General features: G+C 43.0%; 1 protein-coding gene across 2 annotated transcripts in view; it reads left to right on the top strand.

Moving 5' to 3' along the window:
* REPS2 (RALBP1 associated Eps domain containing 2) overlaps positions 1–23,646 on the top strand; it is a 272,569-nt gene that overhangs the window by 243,768 nt on the left and 5,155 nt on the right. For both annotated transcript variants that reach the window (XM_063456831.1, XM_063456839.1), the window contains exon 17: positions 1,826–1,974. In XM_063456831.1, coding sequence (XP_063312901.1) covers positions 1,826–1,974 — 149 coding nt within the window. The remainder of the gene's footprint in view (positions 1–1,825; positions 1,975–23,646) is intronic.

A 23,646-nucleotide genomic window follows, 5' to 3' on the forward strand; every position in this document is an offset into this window, starting at 1 on the left:
ATGCTACTTTGTTTGATCTCTTGTAAGAGGGTCTCCGATGTCAGGGCCCTGGCCTAGGGTGCCATTGTGTTTACTCCTGACGGTGTTGCTTTCAACGTATCTAGGAGGACTAAGTCAGCATCCAAATCCTTCATGTATCCCAGATTCTCGGAGTGCCCAGCACTCTGTCCAGTGGATTGTCTGAAGGCTTACCTGGATGCTACACAAACGTTTCGTTCGTCAAATCGACATCCTCTCTTCATCTCCTTTAAGGCACCTCATCGGCCGGTTTCGACACCGACCCTGGCACGTTGGATTCGTTGGCTTTTATCCCTGGCTGGTATAGACACATCTATCTTTACACCTCATTCTGTATGAGGTGCCATGGCCTCGAAGGCATCTACAGTAGGTTGCCGTCTAGAGGACATCATGCGCACAGCTGATTGGTCGCGAGAGTCGACCTTCCGGGACTTCTATTTCAAACCAATTGAACACATCGCATCTCAAGTGGTGGCAAAGCTTTGAACTTGCATAATATGAGCCTCTGTGTCTTTAATAAAATTCCCAGATTTTTCTAGTAACATGACGTAAAGTCATGATTTTATTAAAGACACGGAGGCGAGTATTATTCCCTCCCACCCTCCCGGTGTGGGGTCTGCGAGTGAGATGCGCTTTGCACTCTTCAGGTATGTTGCATATTGGTCCATTTTTGGTGATTACTTACGTATGCTGTGTATGTTATTTTTATACTAACTATATTTTTTGTATTTTCAGATTTCGGTTCTGTTTCTATGAATGACCAACAGTTTTGACTGGTAAGCACACAGTTTTGAGTTTGGTTATTACCATATTTCTCTCTCTCTTTTAGCTTGAAGTTATTGGAGTGCTTCTGTTTCCTGTTCTGGCCAAGTGGGATATCATTCGTCTTACCTGGTCTTCGGTTTTTGCAAGAAAGAGGGGGATTGTGGGAGACACAGGCATTATATAGCCACTTCCTCTGTTATGTTATTGGTTGCCTGTGTACCTATACAGTTTTTTCTTTCAATTTGATAATATTTATATTCCTCTATCTTTGCTGCTGAGGAAATAAAGAAAGAGTTATGCATAATATGAGCCTCCGTGTCTTTAATAAAATCATGACTTTACGTCATGTTACTAGTAAAATCTGGGAATTGTCTATTGTTGTGACTTAGATGATGATCAGATCACATTTTATGACCAATTTGTGCAGTAATCCATATCATTCCAAAGGGTTCACATACTTTTTCTTGCAACTGTATATGAACTGCTACTATATTTTTAGCAATCTTACATTCTTTTATTGATGGTTAGTTTTATTATATATAACTTTATGTATAGGACTACTATTGGTGTGTTTCCATATTTGAGGACCTGGCAGTGAAGTAGATTTCTATAACTTTGTAAGATACAGTAGAGTTAAATCACCAACTGCAATTGTCATTAGACTTGTGCGCAGTAGAGGAATTTAGGGCGAACCATTTTTCAGAAAATGAAATTTAGTTCAGAACCCTCGACATTTGCTCAATTGATGGTTCATGATGGTCACAATGAGTTGAAATTTGTCTGAATGTATGTTGTACTACTTTTGTGTATGAAAATATAGCTTTATCTTATACCAAATATTCAGTCTAGTTGTTAAAAAGGCCATTGAGTTGCAAATATTTCAAAGTAGACTCATCCATCCTACTCTTCTGAGCAATGTAAAAACTTGAGATCTCATATCAATATTTTTCTTAAACACATATTTAATTTGCGATATAACAATCTACATTATCATCACAAGATATATTAGTAATGCATTAAGGCTGTTTTACTGTGCCTTTAGGAAATCTTGCTTCACCAGCCACCCACCAAACCACTAAGACGGAAATTCCATGCAGAAAGTCAAGTATTAGAAAACCACGAATTATCATCTGCATCCAGTGTGACCTCATCATCTGCGGCATCTCTAAAGTCCCATCCTGCAACTCAAAGGTACTGTAAATTAAACAAAATTCAAGTATGTTGTTTGTACAGATAGCTCTCCAAATTAAATGAATACAATTGTCTGTCAGTCTAATCTATCTGTCTGTCAGTCTGTCTGTCTGTCTATCTATCCACTAATGTACTCAAAAGATGATTTTCATATTTAAGATCACCTGAATTATTACAATAAACTGTACCTGGAAACATGCCATTTACCTTGCAGCTGCAACCATTCCGTGTAAAGATGCTTGTCGTCCAGCGACTTGCAAAACGTAGCAGGAAAGCATTGATTCCATATTTTTATATGGGTAAGGCCGCGCATGCACATTAAGTTCCCCCTTGCGATGACGTGGGAGGACGCAGAGACAGAGACAGTGCCGAGACGATAGAGTCAAGCTAGTGTTTAAAGGGTTTGTAACCCTTTCAGTGCAACAGGGGGAGGGGGGAGCAAGGGGTAGAGGGACTCTATTCTCTAAGGGATACAGCTTTGTATTCCTAACACTATAGTGTTCCATTAGGTAAAAGGGGCACACCATAGACTTTATAACTTAGTGTAGTGGTTAAGTTGTATAAATCCATGAGCACTGTCCCACCCAGTGCTGTATTTACAGCAAGGCTAACAAAGCAGCACTTTCAGGTTGGCAGAAAAAAACACTGCCCCAATGCCCTGGCAGATGCCTTGTTAGCATCGATTCATGGGGGACCCAAGAGCTGTCCGGTTGCCACCTTAGGGCCTTCCCGAGGCGGGCAGCTGCTTATATTACAGGCGGGTGGCGAGGGAGTGCTGATCTCTGAGCTCTTCATGCTCAGCTCCCTCACGCGCCCTGCAGTGATGCCATGAGCCAGGATATGATGTCACTCCGACTCCCGGCATCACTAAGCGGCGCTCAAGGGAGCTGGGAAAGCAGAGCACAGCTCACTCACTGCCTTCATTGCCCAGCGAGTGCAGCAAGCCCAGAAGCACAGCCAGGAGCCCAGCAGCCACACTGGACCCCAGGGAAAGAATCTACTCCAGTTCTCCCAAAGGTAGGGAGATTGGTTTGAGCTGGTTGGATTTAAATAAAAAATTTGAACAGAAAGTGTATGAGAGAGAGCTTGTGAGTGTGAATGTGTCAGTATCAGGGTGTGTGTGTCAGTGAATGTGTGTGTGTCTACCAGTGTAAGTCTGTAAAGGAATGTGTGTGTCTGTAAGTGTGTGTCTGTCATTGAATGTATGTATGCAGGGGCGTATTTCCTGCGAGGCAAACAAGGCATTTGCCTTGGGTGGCAAAAAAAGACACCCCCCAATCGCCCTGGCAAATGCCTTGCCAGCCTCTTGTCCTGGGGGACCCAGGAGCTGCCCGGGTGGCCACCTCAGGGCCCCCCAGGCTGGCAGCAGCAGAGCTTTCCGGGCCGGCAGCGAGGGAGCACTAATCCTCCTGTTCAGCTCCCTTGTGCGCACCGCAGTGATGCTGGAGCCGGAATATGATGTCATTCCGGCGCCGGCATCACTACGCGGTACGCAAGGGAGCTGAACAGGAGAATTAGTGCTCCCTCGCCGACTGCACTCACCGACCAGCCGGCCGCCGCCCAGCAGCTCCACTGGACCCCAGGGAAAACAAGAATCCACCCCAGCATCCCCCCCCAAATTTTTTTTTTAAATGTGAGTGTGTTTGTCTGTTAGTGAGTGTGTGTCTGTGTGTCTGTTAGTGTGTGTGTCTGTTAGGGAGTGTCTTTCTATGTGTGTGTCTTTTAGTGTGTGTGTCTGTTAGTTAGTGTGTCTGTCTGTTAGAGAGTGTGTTAGTGTGTGTGTCTGTTAGTGAGAGTTTATGCATGTCTGTTAGTGAGTGTTTGCGTGTCTGTTAGTGAGTGTGTGTGTCTCTTAGTGTGTATGTTGTCTATTAGTGAGTGTGTGTGTGTATGTGTGTCAGTGAGTATGTATGTCTGTTAGCTAGTGTATGGGTGTCTGTCAGTGAATGTGTGTGTCTGCCACTGAGTGTATATGTGTCTGTCAGTGAGTGTGTATGTGTATTTAGGCGGGGGGTGGGGGAGATATAGGGAGAGGCCTGAGTTTTGTGATGCCTAGGGCAGCACAAAACCAGCATACACCACTGTATGTATGTCTGTATGATCAAAAAACATTGCCCTTTTTTCAATAAATCTGCTGCATAAATGACCCTTGACTGCCTGGACCACAATTTTGTTCAACTATCATAGTGGGGGTTGCCAGCCCCAGGTCTTTTTTCACCAGGATCACGGTAAGAGTGCGGTATTCCTTTTCTCTTTTTGTCAGTGTGTCTGTCAGTGAATGTGTCTGTCAGTGTGTGTGTCTGTCAGTAAATGTGTGTGTCTGTCAGTGTATATCGGTGAGTGTTTGTCAGTGAGTGTGTGTCTGTCAGTGAATGTGTCTGTCAGTGTGTCAAATCAGTGAATGTGTGTGTATGTCAGTGTATGTCTGTCAGTGAATGTATGTCAGTGTATGTGTATCTGAGAGTTTGTGTCTGTCAGTTAAAGTGCGTGTTGGTCTCAAACAGGAAGAGGTGCAGAATGACAGGAAGCCGTGGGACAAATAATTTATATTGGGGGGTGCCCAAGTTTCATCATACCTAGACCAGCACAAACCCAAAATACACCACTACTCCCACCGATATATCTCATGCCACTTATGAGCGTTTTGAAAAAAACTAGGCTTTCCACAGAACCCTCCTTAAGCACACTGATAATATGGAAATTACACCTTAACATTATTAATGACAGCTTTGTCTGACTTGTGCAGCTGAGAACCATCATAAAGATGGCTGTAAGGATTCATGTTTGATAATGTAAAAGTGTTGTCTCCTGGTGCCCAGGAGAGCTTCAGTTTTTATAAAAGTAGTTACACAAAAACATAGGGATGGCACCATTGACTTCTAACACCTAAATGCCCTCATAACCCTTCAGCTTGCTGAAAAGCTTCAGTGGTTAACAAACTGTTCCCCTTTTCATACTTTATAAAAGTGCAAATTCAAAAAGAAATTAGCACTTTTACAAAAAAATTGATCGAACCCTCTTGGTTGTTGAGAAGCATTGGATTTGATGCTTCTCTATAACAAGCATTGCAGGCACAGCAAATCCCAAGCATTTTCCCTGCCTTCCAGTGCTTCTCTATGAGAAGTACTGGATAGGCTAGGAGATAATCATTAGTGATGATTGCCCAGGGGAAGAGTTGAGGTGTCTTAAAGAGACCCTCTCATGCTCGATTAGAGATAATGGGGATAAATGGGGAGCCCTTTAATCTAAATAATGTTTACAACACTCCAGCATTATAAAGACATTTCATTAGTTATACCAATGGAGTGTTCTTTAATCATTACAATGAGATGTAGGGGTTATAGTGCTTAACCCCTTAAGGACCAAACTTCTGGAATAAAAGGGAATCATGACATGTCACACTTGTCATGTGTCCTTAAGGGGTTAAAGTGTCCCTTTCTGAAATAATTAAGCTTGTGTTGCATCAGTATGTGTTATGGGAATGGGATGTGTGATACCTGATATATGTAAATAATCCTGTTGTCATTTTGCTTTTCATTAGGCTTCAACACTACAAATTTGAATGCTATTGCTGTATTTTTTAAGAAACCATATTATATTTTTTCCTTTCTTTATTTTTCATCCTTTCTATATTTATATGTATATTTATATATTAGCATGTGAGTCACAGCAGCATATTCCTACTTCATATAACACTTTAGCTACAAAGTAACAAAACATTATACATGGAATGCCTGGTGCAAAAGCAAGATGGCTGCTTTTTACATTTTTTTTTTTTTTTAAAGCTGTAATATGAGAGTTAAGGTATGTTAAGCTCTGGTGTGTAATTCTTCAGAATGGTTCTTTAGAATGTTAAATGAACATTCTAACTTTAAAAATAAATATTATTTTGAAGTTGGATGTGTTGTTTACACCAGGATACACTCCACTCTGCAGCCCCTGCTCCCGATGCTCCCAATTTCATTAAGAATATAGTGATGGAGTTTTGTATGCATAGACCCTGTCTCTACAGGCTAACAAATGTAAGTAGTTCCGTTTGTGAGAAATGGCAATGTTTACTCAGTGACCCTTAAGGATTTTATTTCCAGACTAAACTGAATAGTGCTGCTCAATTAAATAATAAATAATTGTGTCAAATTAATCAAGAGGAGACATGATTAATAGAAGGTAGTTTTCCTCGGCTGTTGGAAGCTGCTGTTTTGAAGAGGGCAAAGTGCTGCATATTTTTTCCAAGCTATAATAAATATTGAAAGAGTGTGATTTTATGTAGGCTATCATAAACAACTGCCAGAAGGAAATCCTTCTGTCACTGGCGCTAGAGTGGAGGATTGTTGTATACACTTAATTCTGTTGTTTAAACACATTATGCAATTCTCCATATTGCCAGTTCTGCATTCCCAAGCATGAATTTGTGTGATGCCTGGTGATTGATGAGCATCGCAATAACAGGAGAGGGCATCTGTGTATACACTTATTCCCCTAATACACTATGGGTGTATGTATTAAAAAAAAAAAAAATACCCCATTCATGCTATATTTAGAATGGATAAAAAGCAAATAAAAAACTATCCAATGTTTTACATTCAGGAACACTTTAAAGGGACTCTATAGTCACCATATAAAAGCAAGAAAGACAGGTCCCCCAGCCTTCCTTCTTGCTTTTATATGAACTTTCATTCATTAAAAAAAAAAAAATCGGTGTTTTTATATTAAAAACTTACCTCCGTTCCAGCGCCGAGCTCCCCGCTAGGCCGCGCCCCCTTTTTCGTCAAAATGACGAAATCGCGGGGCCCAATGGGACGGCTTCGCGCTGGACCAATCGCGTTCTTCATAGAGCGGCATTGAATGCCGCCCTATGAAGAACCTGAGCGCTTTACCGCGCATGTGCGCGGAATGCGCGTTCGCGAGCTGAGCTGTCTGACTGACAGCTCAGCTCGCTTTCTAAAATTATCAATAAGGGGGGGGACCTACTGTCCCCCCCCGGCCCCCACCCCTGTGCGGCGGGTGGGGGCCCTAAAATGATCAATGAGGGGGGGGACCTACTGCCCCCCCCGGCCCCCACCCCTGAGCGGCGGGTGGGGGCCCTAAAATTATCAATAAGGGGGGGGACCTACTGTCCCCCCCCGGCCCCCACCCCTGTGCGGCGGGTGGGGGCCCTAAAATTATCAATGAGGGGGGGGACCTACTGCCCCCCCCGGCCCCCACCCCTGAGCGGCGTGTGGGGGCCCTAAAATTATCAATAAGGGGGGGACCTACTGTCCCCCCCCGGCCCCCACCCCTGTGCGGCGGGTGGGGGCCCTAAAATTATCAATGAGGGGGGGGACCTACTGTCCCCCCCCCGGCCCCCACCCCTGAGCGGCGGGTGGGGGCCCTACAATTATCAACAAGGGGGGGACCTACTGTCCCCCCCCCGGCCCCCACCCCTGTGCGGCGGGTGGGGGCCCTAAAATTATCAATGAGGGGGGGGACCTACTGTCCCCCCCCCGGCCCCCACCCCTGAGCGGCGGGTGGGGGCCCTACAATTATCAATAAGGGGGGGACCTACTGTCCCCCCCCGGCCCCCACCCCTGTGCGGCGGGTGGGGGCCCTAAAATTATCAATAAGGGGGGGACCTATTGTCCCCCCCCGGCCCCCACCCCTGAGCGGTGGGTGGGGGCCCTAAAATGATCAATAAGGGGGGGACCTACTGTCCCCCCCGGCCCCCACCCCTGAGCGGTGGGTGGGGGCCCTAAATACAAAGGGGGGGGGACCCTAGTTAACCCTCCCCCCCCCCCCCAAAAAAAAATATCTCCCTACCTACCCCCCTCACCCTAAAAATAATGAGGGGGGACCATTAACTAAAAACCTGTAAAAAAGAAAAAATGAGATAAAATCAACTTACCATTCGATGTTTTCTTTCTTCTAAAATCTTCTTTCTTCAGCCCCAAAAAAGGCCAAATAAAAATCCATAATAACCGACGCAATTAAAAAAAAAAAAAAAAAAAACGAGCGCAAAAAAAAATAATCCATCTTCACCCATGGAGGGCTCCGCGCAGACTGAGCTCCGCAGGGTGGGGAAGGCTTATAAAGCCTTGCCCCGCCCTGCAATTAGGCTAAGAACACTCTGATTGGTGGGTTTGAGCCAATCAGAGTGCTCTTTGTCATTTTACAAGCGTGGGAAAGTTCTTTGGAATTTTCCCACGCTTGTAAAATGACACAGAGCACTGTGATTGGATGGATTTCAAGCCATCCAATCACAGTGCTCTTTGTCATTTTACAAGCGTGGGAAAGTTCTTTGGAATTTCCCCACGCTTGTAAAATGACACAGAGCACTGTGATTGGATGGCTTGAAATCCATCCAATCACAGTGCTCTGTGTCATTTTACAAGCGTGGGAAAATTCCAAAGAACTTTCCCACGCTTGTAAAATGACAAAGAGCACTCTGATTGGTTTAAACCCACCAATCAGAGTGTTCTTAGCCTAATTGCAGGGCGGGGCAAGGCTTTATAAGCCTTGCCCACCCTGCGGAGCTCAGTCTGCGCGGAGCCCTCCATGGGTGAAGATGGATTATTTTTTTTGCGCTCGGTTTTTTTTTTTTTTTTTTTTTAATTGCGTCGGTTATTATGGATTTTTATTTGGCCTTTTTTGGGCTGAAGAAAGAAGATTTTAGAAGAAAGAAACCATCGAATGGTAAGTTTTTTTTTTATCTCTTTTTATTTTTTTATTTTTTTTACAGGTTTTTAGTTAATGTTCCCCCCTCATTATTTTTAGGGTGAGGGGGGTAGGTAGGGAGATAATTTTTTTTTTGGGGGGGGGAGGGTTAACTAGGGTCCCCCCCCCTTTGTATTTAGGGCCCCCACCCACCGCTCAGGGGTGGGGGCCGGGGGGGACAGTAGGTCCCCCCCTTATTGATCATTTTAGGGCCCCCACCCACCGCTCAGGGGTGGGGGCCGGGGGGGGACAATAGGTCCCCCCCTTATTGATAATTTTAGGGCCCCCACCCGCCGCACAGGGGTGGGGGCCGGGGGGGGACAGTAGGTCCCCCCCTTATTGATAATTTTAGGGCCCCCACCCGCCGCACAGGGGTGGGGGCCGGGGGGGACAGTAGGTCCCCCCCTTATTGATAATTTTAGGGCCCCCACCCACCGCACAGGGGTGGGGGCCGGGGGGGACAGTAGGCCCCCCCCCTTATCGATAATTTTAGGGCCCCCACCCACCGCTCAGGGGTGGGGGCCGGGGGGGGACAATAGGTCCCCCCCTTATTGATAATTTTAATTTTAGGGCCCCCACCCGCCGCACAGGGGTGGGGGCCGGGGGGGGGGGGGACAGTAGGTCCCCCTTATTGATAATTTTAGGGCCCCCACCCGCCGCACAGGGGTGGGGGCCGGGGGGGGGGACAGTAGGTCCCCCTTATTGATAATTTTAGGGCCCCCACCCGCCGCACAGCGGTGGGGGCCGGGGGGGGGAAGGAGAGTAGGTCTCCCCCCCCCCCCCCCCCTTCAACCACTATTGTGGACAGTCAGCTCCCTGTGGGTTCGGGCTTCAGCTGTCAGCTGAAGCTGAAGCTGTCAGCTGAAGCCACGCCCGCAGCAGTGCTGACAGGCTATCAGCACACAAAGCGCGTTCACAGTGCTTTGTGTGCTGATAGCCCGTCTGATGCATTCACCCAGAATGCATCGGACGAGAGGCCTTTTTAGGGCCTCTGAACTCGGAAGTCCCTCTGGTGGCCGTCTGATTGACTGCAACAAGAGGTGTTCCAAGCTTCCAATGTAAACACTGCATTTTCTCAGAAAATACAGTGCTTACAAGAAAAAGGCTCCGGGTAGCTGTAGCACTCACCTGAACAACCTCATTAAGCTGAAGTTGTTCAGGTGACTATAGTGTCCCTTTAAGTGTGCCTCTCCCCCCGTTCTCTCCTCAAGCAAAGACTAGAGACTATCTTAACCCTGCAATGTAAACACACTGCACCATACACACACAATACTTCCAAACACATTCATATTATATATATACATATATATATACAAATATTTACAAATTCTGGCACTCTTCCCACAAAAATGCACTTAGAAAAATTCAGACCAAGGTGCTTCACAGTGCTAAATATATAAAAATCAAAAAAATGAGAGCACTCACTGGTTTTGCAAAAGCTGTGTATTCAAGTTCTAGGCAAACAAATCAGATTTGTTTGCCTAGAACTTGAATACACAGCTTTTGCAAAACCAGTGAGTGCTCTCATTTTTTTGATTTTTATATATATATATATATATATATATATATATATATATATATATATATATATATATATATATATACCAGTGTGTGTATATATATATATATATATATATATATATGTATATATACTACTTCACCCCTCACACACATACTGCACACCTAAACACATTACATTCCAGACACACACTAGATCCCTTACCAAACTCTGGATCATCTACACACATATACAAACTAGATCACTATGTACACTCTGAATCCGCTATATACACACACTCACTAGATCTCCTATACACATTCTGGGCCCTTCAAACACACACTAGACTCCTATACACACACACACACACACACACTGCACCACCTACACACACACTACATTCCTGACATACACACTTTGGATCCCCTATACACACACTAGATTCCTTGTAAGCAAACACATACTACACCCCTAAACACACACTCTCTACAAGCACTATATCACCTATATACAGACACACACACACACACACTATAGCCCATATGCACACACTTGCTACATCCCCTATACACACATTCTCTACAGTCCCTAGCCACATATGCATTACATTACTCCACAAACACTACATGACTAAAACCGACCTTATTACACAATACCACACAACAATCAGCTCACTCTACACACACACAATCCCACATGCAGGCTCCAAACACATGCACAATACTCTTTTCTGGCCCTTTTGTCTCCTGGTATCCCATTTATAGAGACACAAGAGACAAGTTTCAAGGAAACAGTGCAAGCATGTTAATAAATTTGCTTGCACTGTGCAGAACAAATATAGGGCTTTTTTCTCATGCTACAGCTCTTTAGCAGAGCTCTGCGCATGGTCTGCCCTGGAAGAGCATTGAACCAACATGCTCACTTTGAGAGGGGGCGTGTTTGTCATTGGTGATGACAAAACACACCCTCTCTGCCCCGCCCCCCTTCTTAGTGGGCCGCTGTGATAAAAAAATGCCCAGGTCGAATTTTTTTCCCAGTCCGGCCCTGGTCACCACAGAAAACCAGGTATGAGCTGCCTGTGGATTTAAGTCCTGTATGCATATATTACTCCAAATAAAGTCACCTATCCACAAATTCTGGCAATTGTTTAAAAGAGCTTAAAATTACATCTAATGTTTGTTTGTTATTTTCTCCATGGCAAGTTCCAGCTCAGATTTAAGTGACGTTGTTTATGCAGCTCTAGACACACCTCACCTAGCTGTGACTCCCATGGCTGTGACTTACAAAGTCTCCTTACACACTTCTGAGAAATAGCCTAAATGTTTTACATCCCCTTGTTGCACAGTGTGTTTAATTTAGAATTTTGTATATCCTGCACTCTTGATTGCCGGCTAGAACTGCTTTTACTGAACAGGCTGTCTGCAGACAGTCAGGAAAACTATAAACAGGTAGTAATATCCATAGAATATGTCTTCCTGTGTGTCCTTTCCTTTAAATGCAAGTTCCTTTGTAGATCACGTCACTTGTATAGGTGGCTGGGGTGTCCCTTTAACTTATAACTGAGGCTTGTCACCACAGTGATTGGATCCAAGGGCAATTAGGAAACGTGTAGGCATATAGGCCACTATTACTGAAATGCCACAATGCTGAGGTCATTGACAGCTGATGCTAACATGCACTATTGCAGTCAGGCATCAGCTGTCACTATTGGCAAAGACAGGGTCCAACATCGATTCACATATTTTAAAGTTCTCAAACTGCCTGATTTTCTTTGCACTGTGAAAGAGGAGGGCATGATTAGCAGGTTTCAAAGCTGTCTGTGCATAGGCTCAGTTCTGCTCAGGGTAGGGATTTCTGTGACATAATTCTATATTTAAAAATATTTAATTTGAATTAAAATTTATAGAAAGCTTTGTTTTGCTCTTTAATGACATGTACAATTATATTATTGTATGAGCAGAATATAAGAGTGGGGAAGGCTGATGGATGGAGTTTATATATATATATATATATATATATATATATATATATATATATATATATATATATTGGTAATAAGTAACTCTATTCCAAAGTAAAAATGTTCTAAAATGGGAGTTGCGTTAGTGTCTGGGGTGTTCCTGTAAGTCTTATTTTCATTTTTGCACGATGTCTGCGCTATCAGTTTGATAGGATATACTTTCTAATCTAGAAATATTTGATGATTGACAAGGTGCAAACTTTAGGCCACAGTAGCCAATCTGGGAAAAATAGATTAACTCTTTTTTTCCTGTCTTTATTTTCCCATGGTGGGCATAGGAAGAACTCCTACAATGCTAATTTGCCCAGTAAGTGTGGAATGCTAGTCAGCTGTTTGTTTAACCAACAGGTTGATTTCCAGCCATTCAGGGATCTCCTATGTTAGTGTACCAGACTTGGTCTAGCATTGAGAGAGATGTAGTTTCTCCCAGTATTGGGACGAATGGAATAAGGACATGTGTGCGGAACTTCAAGAAGATGTCACTGGTGACATCTGTAATGGATGGGTCCACCAAAGTGTGTGTGCCCATCAACTGACGGGGCATGCCATCCTTCATCAAGCAACATAGACAGCTTCCTGGATGGCCCACAACATACAGAAGCATGCAAAGGGCACTGCTGAAGCAATGTCTGCCTGCCACACAGTGTGGTGTCTCCAGATGTGGGATACCAGGGAACTAAATCAGGACAGGCACCTGAAATCAGAACTTTCCCGCAGAAAGCAGGACACTAGGAAGCCCTGCTATTCCTGGTCTTATGGGAGTAGTAAGACATGTGACTTGGGGGTAGTGGAGCCACTTTAGTCCTTGTCTGCTCCCTTACACACCTCTGTTACTTCAGTGCCAGGAAATTAAGCCAAAGAAAAGCAGTAGGACAGATTGTTGGCATTGCTTACACATGTATCCCATGTTCTAGTTCCCTTCAGCTAGACCACATGCAAGCAGGAAGGGCCAACCACTGCAGTCTATTGATACCTACAACACCCATGAACCATTTTTACACCAACGGGTGCACTGTATATCTTATAAGGTTTATGGTTGCACCTTATACATTTGTCTTTTTAAGCATACTGTAAATTATAATAGGGGCTATTTTACACTGCTATACTGTCTAACTAGAGGAGTAACTCTATCCATTGTATACTCTACAGAGTCTTCTGTCATTAGGCACCTTCCACTTTCCAGAGCTGATTTGAATTTCTTCCAGCATAAAATAGTGTTTTATGAAGCATAACTATTTCATAAATATAGCCATGTGTTTTGGCTCAATCACACTCTTGACGTTCAACTCAGTGCACATAAACCTATTGCTACAACATCTGCAGATTTGGATTACAGTAATACGTATGTATATATACACTGCAGGACCCGATCTGGCAGGGAGGTCTAGGACTCACCCTATTTTTCACTGTCTCACTCCCTGACACGTATTAAGTATAGCCACAATTCCAGAAGACTTTATGAATAGCAATGTAAACTGTGTTATTAACACAAAGTGTTAGACTTGGGCATGGAATGTTCATAGCGGAGGCTGCAGGCGTATCCATGCATAATGAAAACACAGGATTAGCTTTAGATATTTTCGTACCCCTCGACTGGTCATTTAAAGTGTAAGCTCACCTGGCAACATCAAGAAAACCAATTAGAGTCCTATGCTTAAAATCCACCTACCTGCTTTCAACTAAAAGACAAAATCTCCAATCTGATAGAAGAGGATATGCTTATGAACGTCTATAAGCTAAAGAATAAAACTTAGAGGATTATTTAATAAAGTGAGATTTCAAAGTGAATATAAAACTTATAATCAAAATAGCCGAATTGGAAAAATCCACCATGCCAACTACACTTCCAGTTTGGTTACTCTGACCTTAAATTGAAATTCACTTTGAATTCTCACTTTAGTAAATAACCCTCGTAATAGGGCCCAAATGTAGTGGGCTGTAATGTAACACATGTAATAAAAAAGCAAATAAAAACACATAAAAAAAACCAAAGGTAATAAAAACCCTGCATTCAAACTCCCACTTCTCTTGGGTGTCAGGATTCACCAACCCAAAATTATAAACACTAAGAAAACCAGAAAAAAAAAAAAAAAAGTTACAGAAAGTTCTAAAAAGAAGTAGTGCAAGAAATAGAAAAACATGATTGTTTATGTAAAATATATTCTCTGACAAATTATGATTTAAAATATGATTGATTCATTTTATACTTACAACTTAGCAACTTAAAGGACCACTATAGGCACCCAGACCACTTCAGCTCAATGAAGTGGTCTGGGTGCCAGGTCCCTTCAGAGAAACTGCTATGTTCCACTGAGGGCCGCTAGAGGCGCTTCCGCGATTCTCACTGTGAAAATCGGATCTGACGTCGGCAGGGGGTGGAGAGTTTCCCAGCACAGAGGGAGCCTGGCTTTGGAGAAAGGTAAGTGGCTGGGGGGGGGGGTGAGGGGAGGAAGGGGACCTAATAACCCTATAGTGCCAGGAAAACGAGTTTGTTTGCCGTGCACTATAGTGCTCCTTTAAACCCATAGATAATGATTTGTTTCTGAATCTTCCTCCATAGAAGATATGTTATCCTATCCTTTCTAAATCCATAATAACTTCTAAAAAATGATACTTATACTTGCAACAACGTTGGGGGCTTACATTGAGTTATATAAAGGCAATCATTTTTTTTACACAAATTAACAAATTTTTATACATGATCATACATTACTAGCCTTTGCAGCTACTGATTGGCATTAAACGTTGCTGTCTGTTATCTTTAAAGTGGCACTGTACCGTCTGGAGATTTTGCATAATTTGCAAAAACCCTGACAGTGACATCGCCACTGGTGGTTCGGTGACCATGTGGGTGGAATGGGCAGGGAAAGATGAGATTTCATTATGGCTGGCCCTCTTCTGACCCTTTGCTTCAGAGCCACAAGCCAATGTCAGCGCAAGAGTACAGCATTGAGGTCTATGGAGCATCCCACGAGACCAAAGGATACTCCACAGAGACATCTAATATCACTGCAGCCATCACTGTTGACAGCTAGGAGATTGACAGTTCTAGACAGCAGTAGCTCGGGCCAGTGTCTAGAAGTGTCGGGCGTAGTAAAAAAAATCTGAGTCAAAGTAGTCCTTACTTTGTCTCAGTATATCTTATGACTGGGTTATAATTTCAGTGACATTCCAGCGGAGTCAATATGAGTATTTCATAAAGATTTTGCAGCGGGGGTGACAGTGCCACTTTAATTATATTCATTGCTCCTTTTTATATATTAATATCTATATATTGCATGTTTCATTCCTTGTCTCAAAATGAATAGCTTTGAATTATATTCATTCAAGGGTATCTGTCATGACAAATACAGCTTGATCTTTAATGATAGAGAATCAAATTACAAGTATACATTGTGGTAGCAAATGTCTAACTGTCTCTAAAATCAAAGATTAAAAAACAGCCCTTTCCCCATCCTGTCAGTCAATTCAGACTGTGCCAATCGGCACAGAGATAACAGACATGCAGAGCACTGCCTTCTTATCAGGAAAACCCTACTCTTACCTTCTTACCTTCGGCCTATGGGGAAAGCAATGACTACAAGGGGAAGGAGGGAGGATGGGTAGGCTATGTGTGAGAGCAGCAGCAGAGAAAGATATACATTTCCATTTATATAGCGCCGACAGATTATGTAGCACTTTACAATATTATGAGAGGGGGGATTTAATTATAAATAGGACAATTACAAAAAAACTTACAGGAACGATAGGTTGAAGAGGACCCTGCTCAAACAAGCTTACAGAGGGGGGTTAAGCTGAGGTTGTTGGGTGAGGGTGTACTCGAGAGCAAACGATAAGAGGTTGTCGATCAGAGAGAGGAAATGGAGTGTTGCGGATATTAGATACTGTACATGCATTAGAGAAAAGGAGGTCGAGGGTATTGCCAGCTACATGGGTATTGCAGGAACTTTGGACGGAGAATTTGAGAATGGAGAGAGAGAGAGTGCACAGATACGTTTTACTTAATTACAATAAAGCCTACATAATGTTTTGGAACTTTTAACATTTTGGAAACAAGTCTGTACGGGAGAGGTGAGTATTATAGCACAACACCACCTGAAACTTGATTGATGCTTTCAGCATGAGACAGGGCTGATAGAAATAAATTAAAATATGAGCTTTTAGTAGTACTAAGGGAATAAACACTTAAAGGAACACTCCACACCCATAATGCATTTCAGCTTGTTCACATGCTTTATGTGTTAGGCGTATCCTACTTCAATTCCAGTTTATAAAAGTGCCAATATCTATGAGAAACGTTTAAAAAGCAGAAGTGGTCACGGTGGTTGGGGTAACCCTTTGATTGTGTAACATGAGTCAAGCCATATGGTTAGAAAACTGGTTCCCTTTAAATCTTCTATAAGAAGAATGCTATGCTCCTCTCAAAGACACGTTTATGCAGGTAAAAATTGGTTCACCATTGCAAATGGCTTTCGGAAAAATCTATACATAAATAGGAATTACAATGCCTAACACTACATTTGACCTTATGACTTCTAAATCAATAAAAAAAAAATCCATAGCACAACAGTATTTTTCTATTAAGAACACGCTCACTTATTCCAAATTAACTTAAGCCCTCGGCTCATTATACATGCACAACCTGGGCTGCCATTATAACATATTGCACCTTCTTTCCTTGCACCTTTACGCAGGGCACTGCAGGTAATTAGACCAAGCAGAAGCTGGAAGATGTCCGTACACCCGGGTTCTCAACAGTCACGATTTTGTTATTTATTTTTCAGTCCTTTCCCAATTTAGTCCCCTGGTGTCCGCATTTAGGGACACCAGTGAGCTATAACTGGCAGTACAGAGCGAGGGCATCATTAGATGCGATCGTGCTGTACAAGAGCACTAGGACATTGCAGATAGAGCTTCAGCTGTGCTCTCAGCATGGTCCAGTATGTGGGGAGATGGCTAGGAGGCTGTTGGTTAGGCCTGGCATGTTTGACCTCAGGCTGGCATTCCCCTTAAGTAAGCTGGCATACCTATTATGTGCAATGTCAGTTACCACAAGTTGCGACACTGGCAAAGCCCCCTGAATGTATGCCCACACTACCTGATTTCAATGTTGGGAATTATCCTTCTACTTTCTCCTATCCCACATTTTGTGGTGTCTAACATTTAAAGATACAGTGGAATAGGGAATCACTGAGCCCATCCACTACAGAACAAGGGGATGCCCAACCATTGAAACATAGAAACATAGAATGTGACGGCAGATAAGAACCATTCGGCCCATCTAGTCTGCCCAATTTTCTAAATACTTTCATTAGTCCCTGGCCTTATCTTATAGTTAGGATAGCCATATGCCTATCCCACGCATGCTTAAACTCCTTTACTGTGTTAACCTCTACCACTTCAGCTGGAAGGCTATTCCATGCACCCACTACCCTCTCAGTAAAGTAATACTTCCTGATATTATTTTTAAACCTTTGCCCCTCTAATTTAAGACTATGTCCTCTTGTTGTGGTAGTTTTTCTTCTTTTAAATATAGTCTCATCCTTTACTGTGTTGATTCCCTTTATGTATTTAAATGTTTCTATCATATCCCCCCTGTCTCGTCTTTCCTCCAAGCTATACATGTTAAGATCCTTTAACCTTTCCTGGTAAGTTTTATCCTGCAATCCATGAACCAGTTTAGTAGCCCTTCTCTGAACTCTCTCTAAGGTATCAATATCCTTCTGAAGATACGGTCTCCAGTACTGCGTACAGTACTCCAAGTGAGGTCTAATCAGTGTTCTGTACAATGGCATGAGCACTTCCCTCTTTCTACTGCTAATACCTCTCCCAATACAACCAAGCATTCTGCTAGCATTTCCTGCTGCTCTATTACATTGTCTGCCTACCTTTAAGTCATCAGAAATAATTACCCCTAAATCCCTTTCCTCAGATGTTGAGGTTAGGACTCTATCAAATATTCTGTACTCTGCCCTTGGGGTTTTACGTCCAAGGTGCATTATCTTGCACTTATCCACATTAACCCCTTAAGGACCAAACTTCTGGAATAAAAGGGAATCATGACATGTCACACATGTCATGTGTCCTTAAGGGGTTAAATGTCAGTTGCCACAACTGCCCATTTTTCTAGTTTACCTAAATCATTAGCCATTTGGCTTACCCCTCCTGGAACATCAGCCCTGTTACATATCTTAGTATCATCAGCAAAAAGACATACCTTACCATCAAGACCTTCTGCTCATTTCTTTGCTCTAGCCAGGTGATCCTAAACTCCCTTCAATTTATTTGAAATAAAATGCCTATTGTGCTGACTAGTACAAATATACAATCCAAAACTGCAGCTCACTTTAATAGTTGAAAGAATGACTATTCTTATTAAGAATAATCAAATTTATTAACCACTTTTAGGAAATGATCTGCAAAGATCGAAAGTAACATTATGACATATGAAACACATTGATCTTTGGGAGTAATTTCTGTGGTTACTGTGATTGACACGGGTGACGACAATATTTTTCTTTTGAAGGTCTGTGTGAAAAATATTGCATTATAGGAATAATAATGTTTTATTCTCCTAAATTGGAATATTAGTTTCAACTTTTTAACTGAAGCTGTAATTTTTCTTTGATTGATTGCCCAAGTACTCTCTATGTAGAGACAGATGAGACAAATATTAGAACATGTTTTTTATCTACACGTCTTTAAAGTGCTGATACAATGGTCATTTTATCTGTGAGTCTTTCTACAGTAGTTGCAGTTTATTATTTGGAGCAGTGCCTCTATGTTGCCAAGTCTCGCATGGATAAAAATAAATATCCTGCTAGCAGAGGCATTACATTTCACGAAAATATTATCTGTCTGGTTTTGGCAGACCATCCTGAATCCAGGACCTAAGCAGGAGTCCCTGGTTATCCCAAGTATGATTTGCTATTGTAGGTATTGAGCAAGAAACTAAATGCAGGAAGCACTTGTGGAGATCAGACAAAAGTTTAATTTAATTTTCTATGTATTGTATTGTATTTTTTTATTTTTTTTTAAACAATTTAGTTGAAATACCCTCAAAGAAAACACACATGTATTTTTTTTCCGGAATGTTTTGTTTCAGGGTATCTGAGAAAACAGCTTGCAAAAGCAGCCCTCCCCTCTTTCCCCAATGCAGACATTCAGTCTGTGCCAGGGAATATTGGAGTATCGCACATGATCATGGCTATCCAGTGCTCTCCTAAGGAGCTATAGTACAATCTGTGTTCATTTAACATATCAGCTTGGTCCCACCCATATTTATGATATATACTACAACCCTAGGTGATCGTGTAGGCTTTCACAATGAAGTATAGCTTGTATAACTCCAGGCACGGTCCTTACCTAGGATAAAGATACTAACTAGTCTCATGAAACCATAAAATCAGAAATTAGAAGAAGCAGGATGTAAGAGTCACATTCATTGTGGACATGATTAGCTTACTTTTCATAGTGTTGCTAATTTAAGAAAAGTTTGCTAACCAAGGTAAGTTAATGTTTGGAATGTTTGGATATTTTATTTAGTATTTCTTTTGGATTGTGCATATGCCTACTTAAAACGGCACTGTCACCGTGTGGCCGGGGCAGGAGGCGGGCAGAAAGGTGAGTTCTAATTACCTTAAGCTATCCCTCGCAGGCATGGCTATATTCTTCTGCTGGGTCCTCTTCAGCTCCTGGTGCCAGGAGCCTGCACCACAAGACCGTAAGGCCGCACGATTCTCCATAGACAGAGTCAATTCCCTGCAGCCGTCACTGGTGACGGCTTGGGGAATTGACATTTCTAGACAGTGGTAGCTCTGCCCAGTGTCTAGAAGTGTCAGATGGAGGAATTATACCGAGACAATGTAGTCCTTGCTTCGTCTCAGTATATCTCTTGACTGGGTTGGAATTTCAGTGAAATTCCAAGACATTAAAAATTAGTATTTTGGGGGGCGTGGCCGACAGCGAAACAGAGCGGACGTCTTCTCACGGAGCTCCGCTCAGACCCAGAGCAAAACACGGGAAAAAAACACAATACTGTGGAATCCCGACCCGAGAAACAGACACCCTCCAAAGCAGAGACAATGGGGAAGAAAAATAAGAGGCACCAAGGTCCAGCCAAGCCCCAACAGCCTGACATCAGACTAGCTTTTGAGAGGCCTGCAAACTCACAGGGACCTAAGATGGCGCCTGAGGCCTGCTGCACACCCGAGGAATCGGAAGCCTCCCTGGAAGAGGAAGACTCAACGCCCTCTCGTAGATCCTTGGCAACGGACTCGGAGGAAGATGAGGTACCTGCCACAAGAGGCGATATAAAACGGCTTCTGGTAGAGATGAGACAGATATGGAGGGGCGACCTTCAGAAAATGCAGACAGAGGTGGAGGGGGTACGACAGAAAGTCACCACCCTAGAAACGAGAGAAACCGCCAGAGATGACAAAATAAGCACCGCAGGCCGAGACATACAAGAGCTTACCTCACAGGTACAGCAAATGAGACGCACACTCACTACAATGGAGGTCAGACACAGGCGGAAAAACTTACGCCTCAGAGGCATCCCCGAAAAAGTCGACAACACGCAGCTCTTGCCCTACGCCCACAGCCTCCTGACAGCCATGGGCATTGCCGGCAACCCCGACCTACCACAGATCACTTCGGCATTCAGAGTGCGGAAGTCAGCGGCGGCACCCGACTCAGCACCTAGAGATGTAATCGTGCTGACCCGAGACATCTCCGTGAGATCTATCATACTCACAAAATCCAGAGAAATGGGGACAATATCAATTGAAGGCCACAAGATAGCTGTCTACCCAGATACTCCATTCTCCGTCCTCACAGAAAAGAGACAACTGGCACCTATAGCCAGGAAGCTAAGAGAAGCCAATATCAGGTATCGGTGGGGCATGGAGGGGTCCCTCCTTATGGAAATTAAGGGGGACTCACCTCGGGGGACGACCTGGAGCTCTTTCTACAAAGGGCCGGCCTGACAGCCACTTCACAGCAAAGCACCTCACCTCCCACCAAACACCCGGGGGACTAAGAGTGTTAACAAACGCCGACACAGCATGACATCCAACATCACAATTAAGAAGCTGACTCCAATACCTAAGGCTGCGAGACCCAGATCCGACAAGTAACGGAGACCACACAGAGATAGGAGTTATAGAAACCCCTTTGCGACACACCATGCAACAATGGTCCACAGGAATCTGCCACAGGACACAGATCCTTAGGGTCCTCTAACGACCACAAGCAACAACATGAAAACAGCAGAGACTGCCCTATACTTTGTTATCAATTCCTAATGTTGCACCCATTAATTTTATACCCACTACGATGTCAATATGCTCACGTCTTGCACTTAATTTGAATAATTTGAATATATTGGAAAATTGCATATGTTATTCTAAAATGAATAAATTATAAATAAAAAATAAAAAAAAATAGTATTTCATAAAGATTCTATCTTTATGAAATGTAATATTTTTTACGGGGCTGACAGTGCTGCTTTTAAGTTTTTTGTAATTTTTATTGTTCGTGAATGACATCCTGGTTTATAACTTGCACTGTGTGTATGCCCCTCTAAAGAGACAAATTGTTCACCATTCTGGTAGATGTGCATTTAATTTTACTTTATCAAATGCTAGATTTAGTCTAAACAAAACAAAATGTTCAAAACTTTCCTCGTGTTAGGTAATAAACTCTAATTGCACATAGGAGTCCTGTATTTCTTTGCCATTTCTTTGTGAGTTTACAACGCCATTTTTACATTTGTGCCAGTGACGACACACTTTACATCGTAAATTAGTTTTAACTTTCTTGCAGAAGAAAGCTGTATCTTAATTATACTATGCCAGCTTTTTAAAACCTTAGTAGTGGAGATAAAGAATCCTTTCTCCTGGGTTACAATGGCAACTCTCTTACACTATGTGTAGTGCCAGAGCTTACAAGAGACATACACTGTCTGTCCCCGGTAGAGGTGCAGAGCAATTACTCTGCCCACTGGCCCACCATATCAAGTTGAGCAGAGAGAGTTGGGGAAAAACATCATACAGCCCCTATAGAAACACACACACTAAAGCCCCAAGCCACAAACTTAATGCCCCAAGATTCGTCCAAACACATATAAAACCACAGCCATATAACACTGCAGCCTCCCCATACGTGCTAAACACCCCTTACCGGCGGTGTCCTTCTTTTGTTCTCTGGTATCCAACTTATTGGGACACCAGAATTGTCACCAACAAACACAGCACAAGCATGTCATTAAATTTGATCTGTGCAAAACAAATACATGACCTTTTCCCCATACAAAGAGCTCTTTAGCAGGGCTTTGCACATGGGCGGCCAGGAGGGGCATCAAACTAACATGCTTACTTTTAGATGGAATGCTTGCCATTGGTGGACATGACGCACCCCTATCTGGCCCCGATACCTCATGTTTGGCTGCACTGTATTTACTTGCCTGAGCTGAATAAACCTCACAAATCTGGCAAAGTTCAAACTGTGCATGTGAATACAGAAACCTTAATTACCAATGGTTTGAATAAAAACATTAAGTATTTTAACCTATTAGTAAAACGGATTTAATTCACCAAAAAGCAAGCAATGTTGGTTATGCTGACCTCGAAATTCTGCAATACAGAGCTACAAGAGCACACCCTGAGCTGCTAACAACTTAGTCTAATCCCATGAACAAATAGCCTGATTACTGATGATTATCCCTATTCTAGGAAATAGACACAGTGTGTATCCCTGAGGCTATTGCAGCCATTAGCTGTAGTGGGAGATGTCCCGTTAAACGTGCGCAAAGCCTATTCGTAATGAAAAGATATTGCATCATGGTCAGGCTGTATTAACCCAGGGTGCTGACAGAGGCAAATCACGGTGATTAAAAAAAGTCAAAAGGCACTGCGAATAAATCCAGCTTCCTCAGCAACATGCAAAGCAGCCCTTGCACAGATTACACATGGGGAAGCAAGCTGCTTACTGCTACTGAAAACCGTAACCAGCTAAACACTGCCAGTCAAACCACACAGCAATGTTTGTACCTTAATTGGCATCTTAATCCTGATTGGTTCTTCTTCTTGTACTGTTATGTACTAGCATAATGCAGTGGGTTTGGCAGGTGACCTTTTGTTATCGTAACATTTTTACATGTATTTGTTTGTTCTTTCTTTGGGAGTTTTAGTGCATGGTCGTGGATATATGTTTTGGTAAGGGTTTTTGAACAGTGACACCGTTTATCTAGAACTACAACCCCCACAATTCATTGCTAACTTGAAAGTAAGGGAGTTGCAGTGCAAACAGATGTGGCCTGCAGTTTAACACCCCTGCTTTATAATGTTACTTTTAATTAAGAGGACCATCATTAGAAATCCACTCCAAAGGCCCTCCATCCATCAACCTATGTCCATGGTACTAACCTAATATATGAATCTTATTCTCCTGGTGAGGGTTATAT

Source organism: Pelobates fuscus, chromosome 1 (genome assembly GCF_036172605.1).
Source record: "Pelobates fuscus isolate aPelFus1 chromosome 1, aPelFus1.pri, whole genome shotgun sequence".
NCBI lineage: Eukaryota > Metazoa > Chordata > Amphibia > Anura > Pelobatidae > Pelobates > Pelobates fuscus.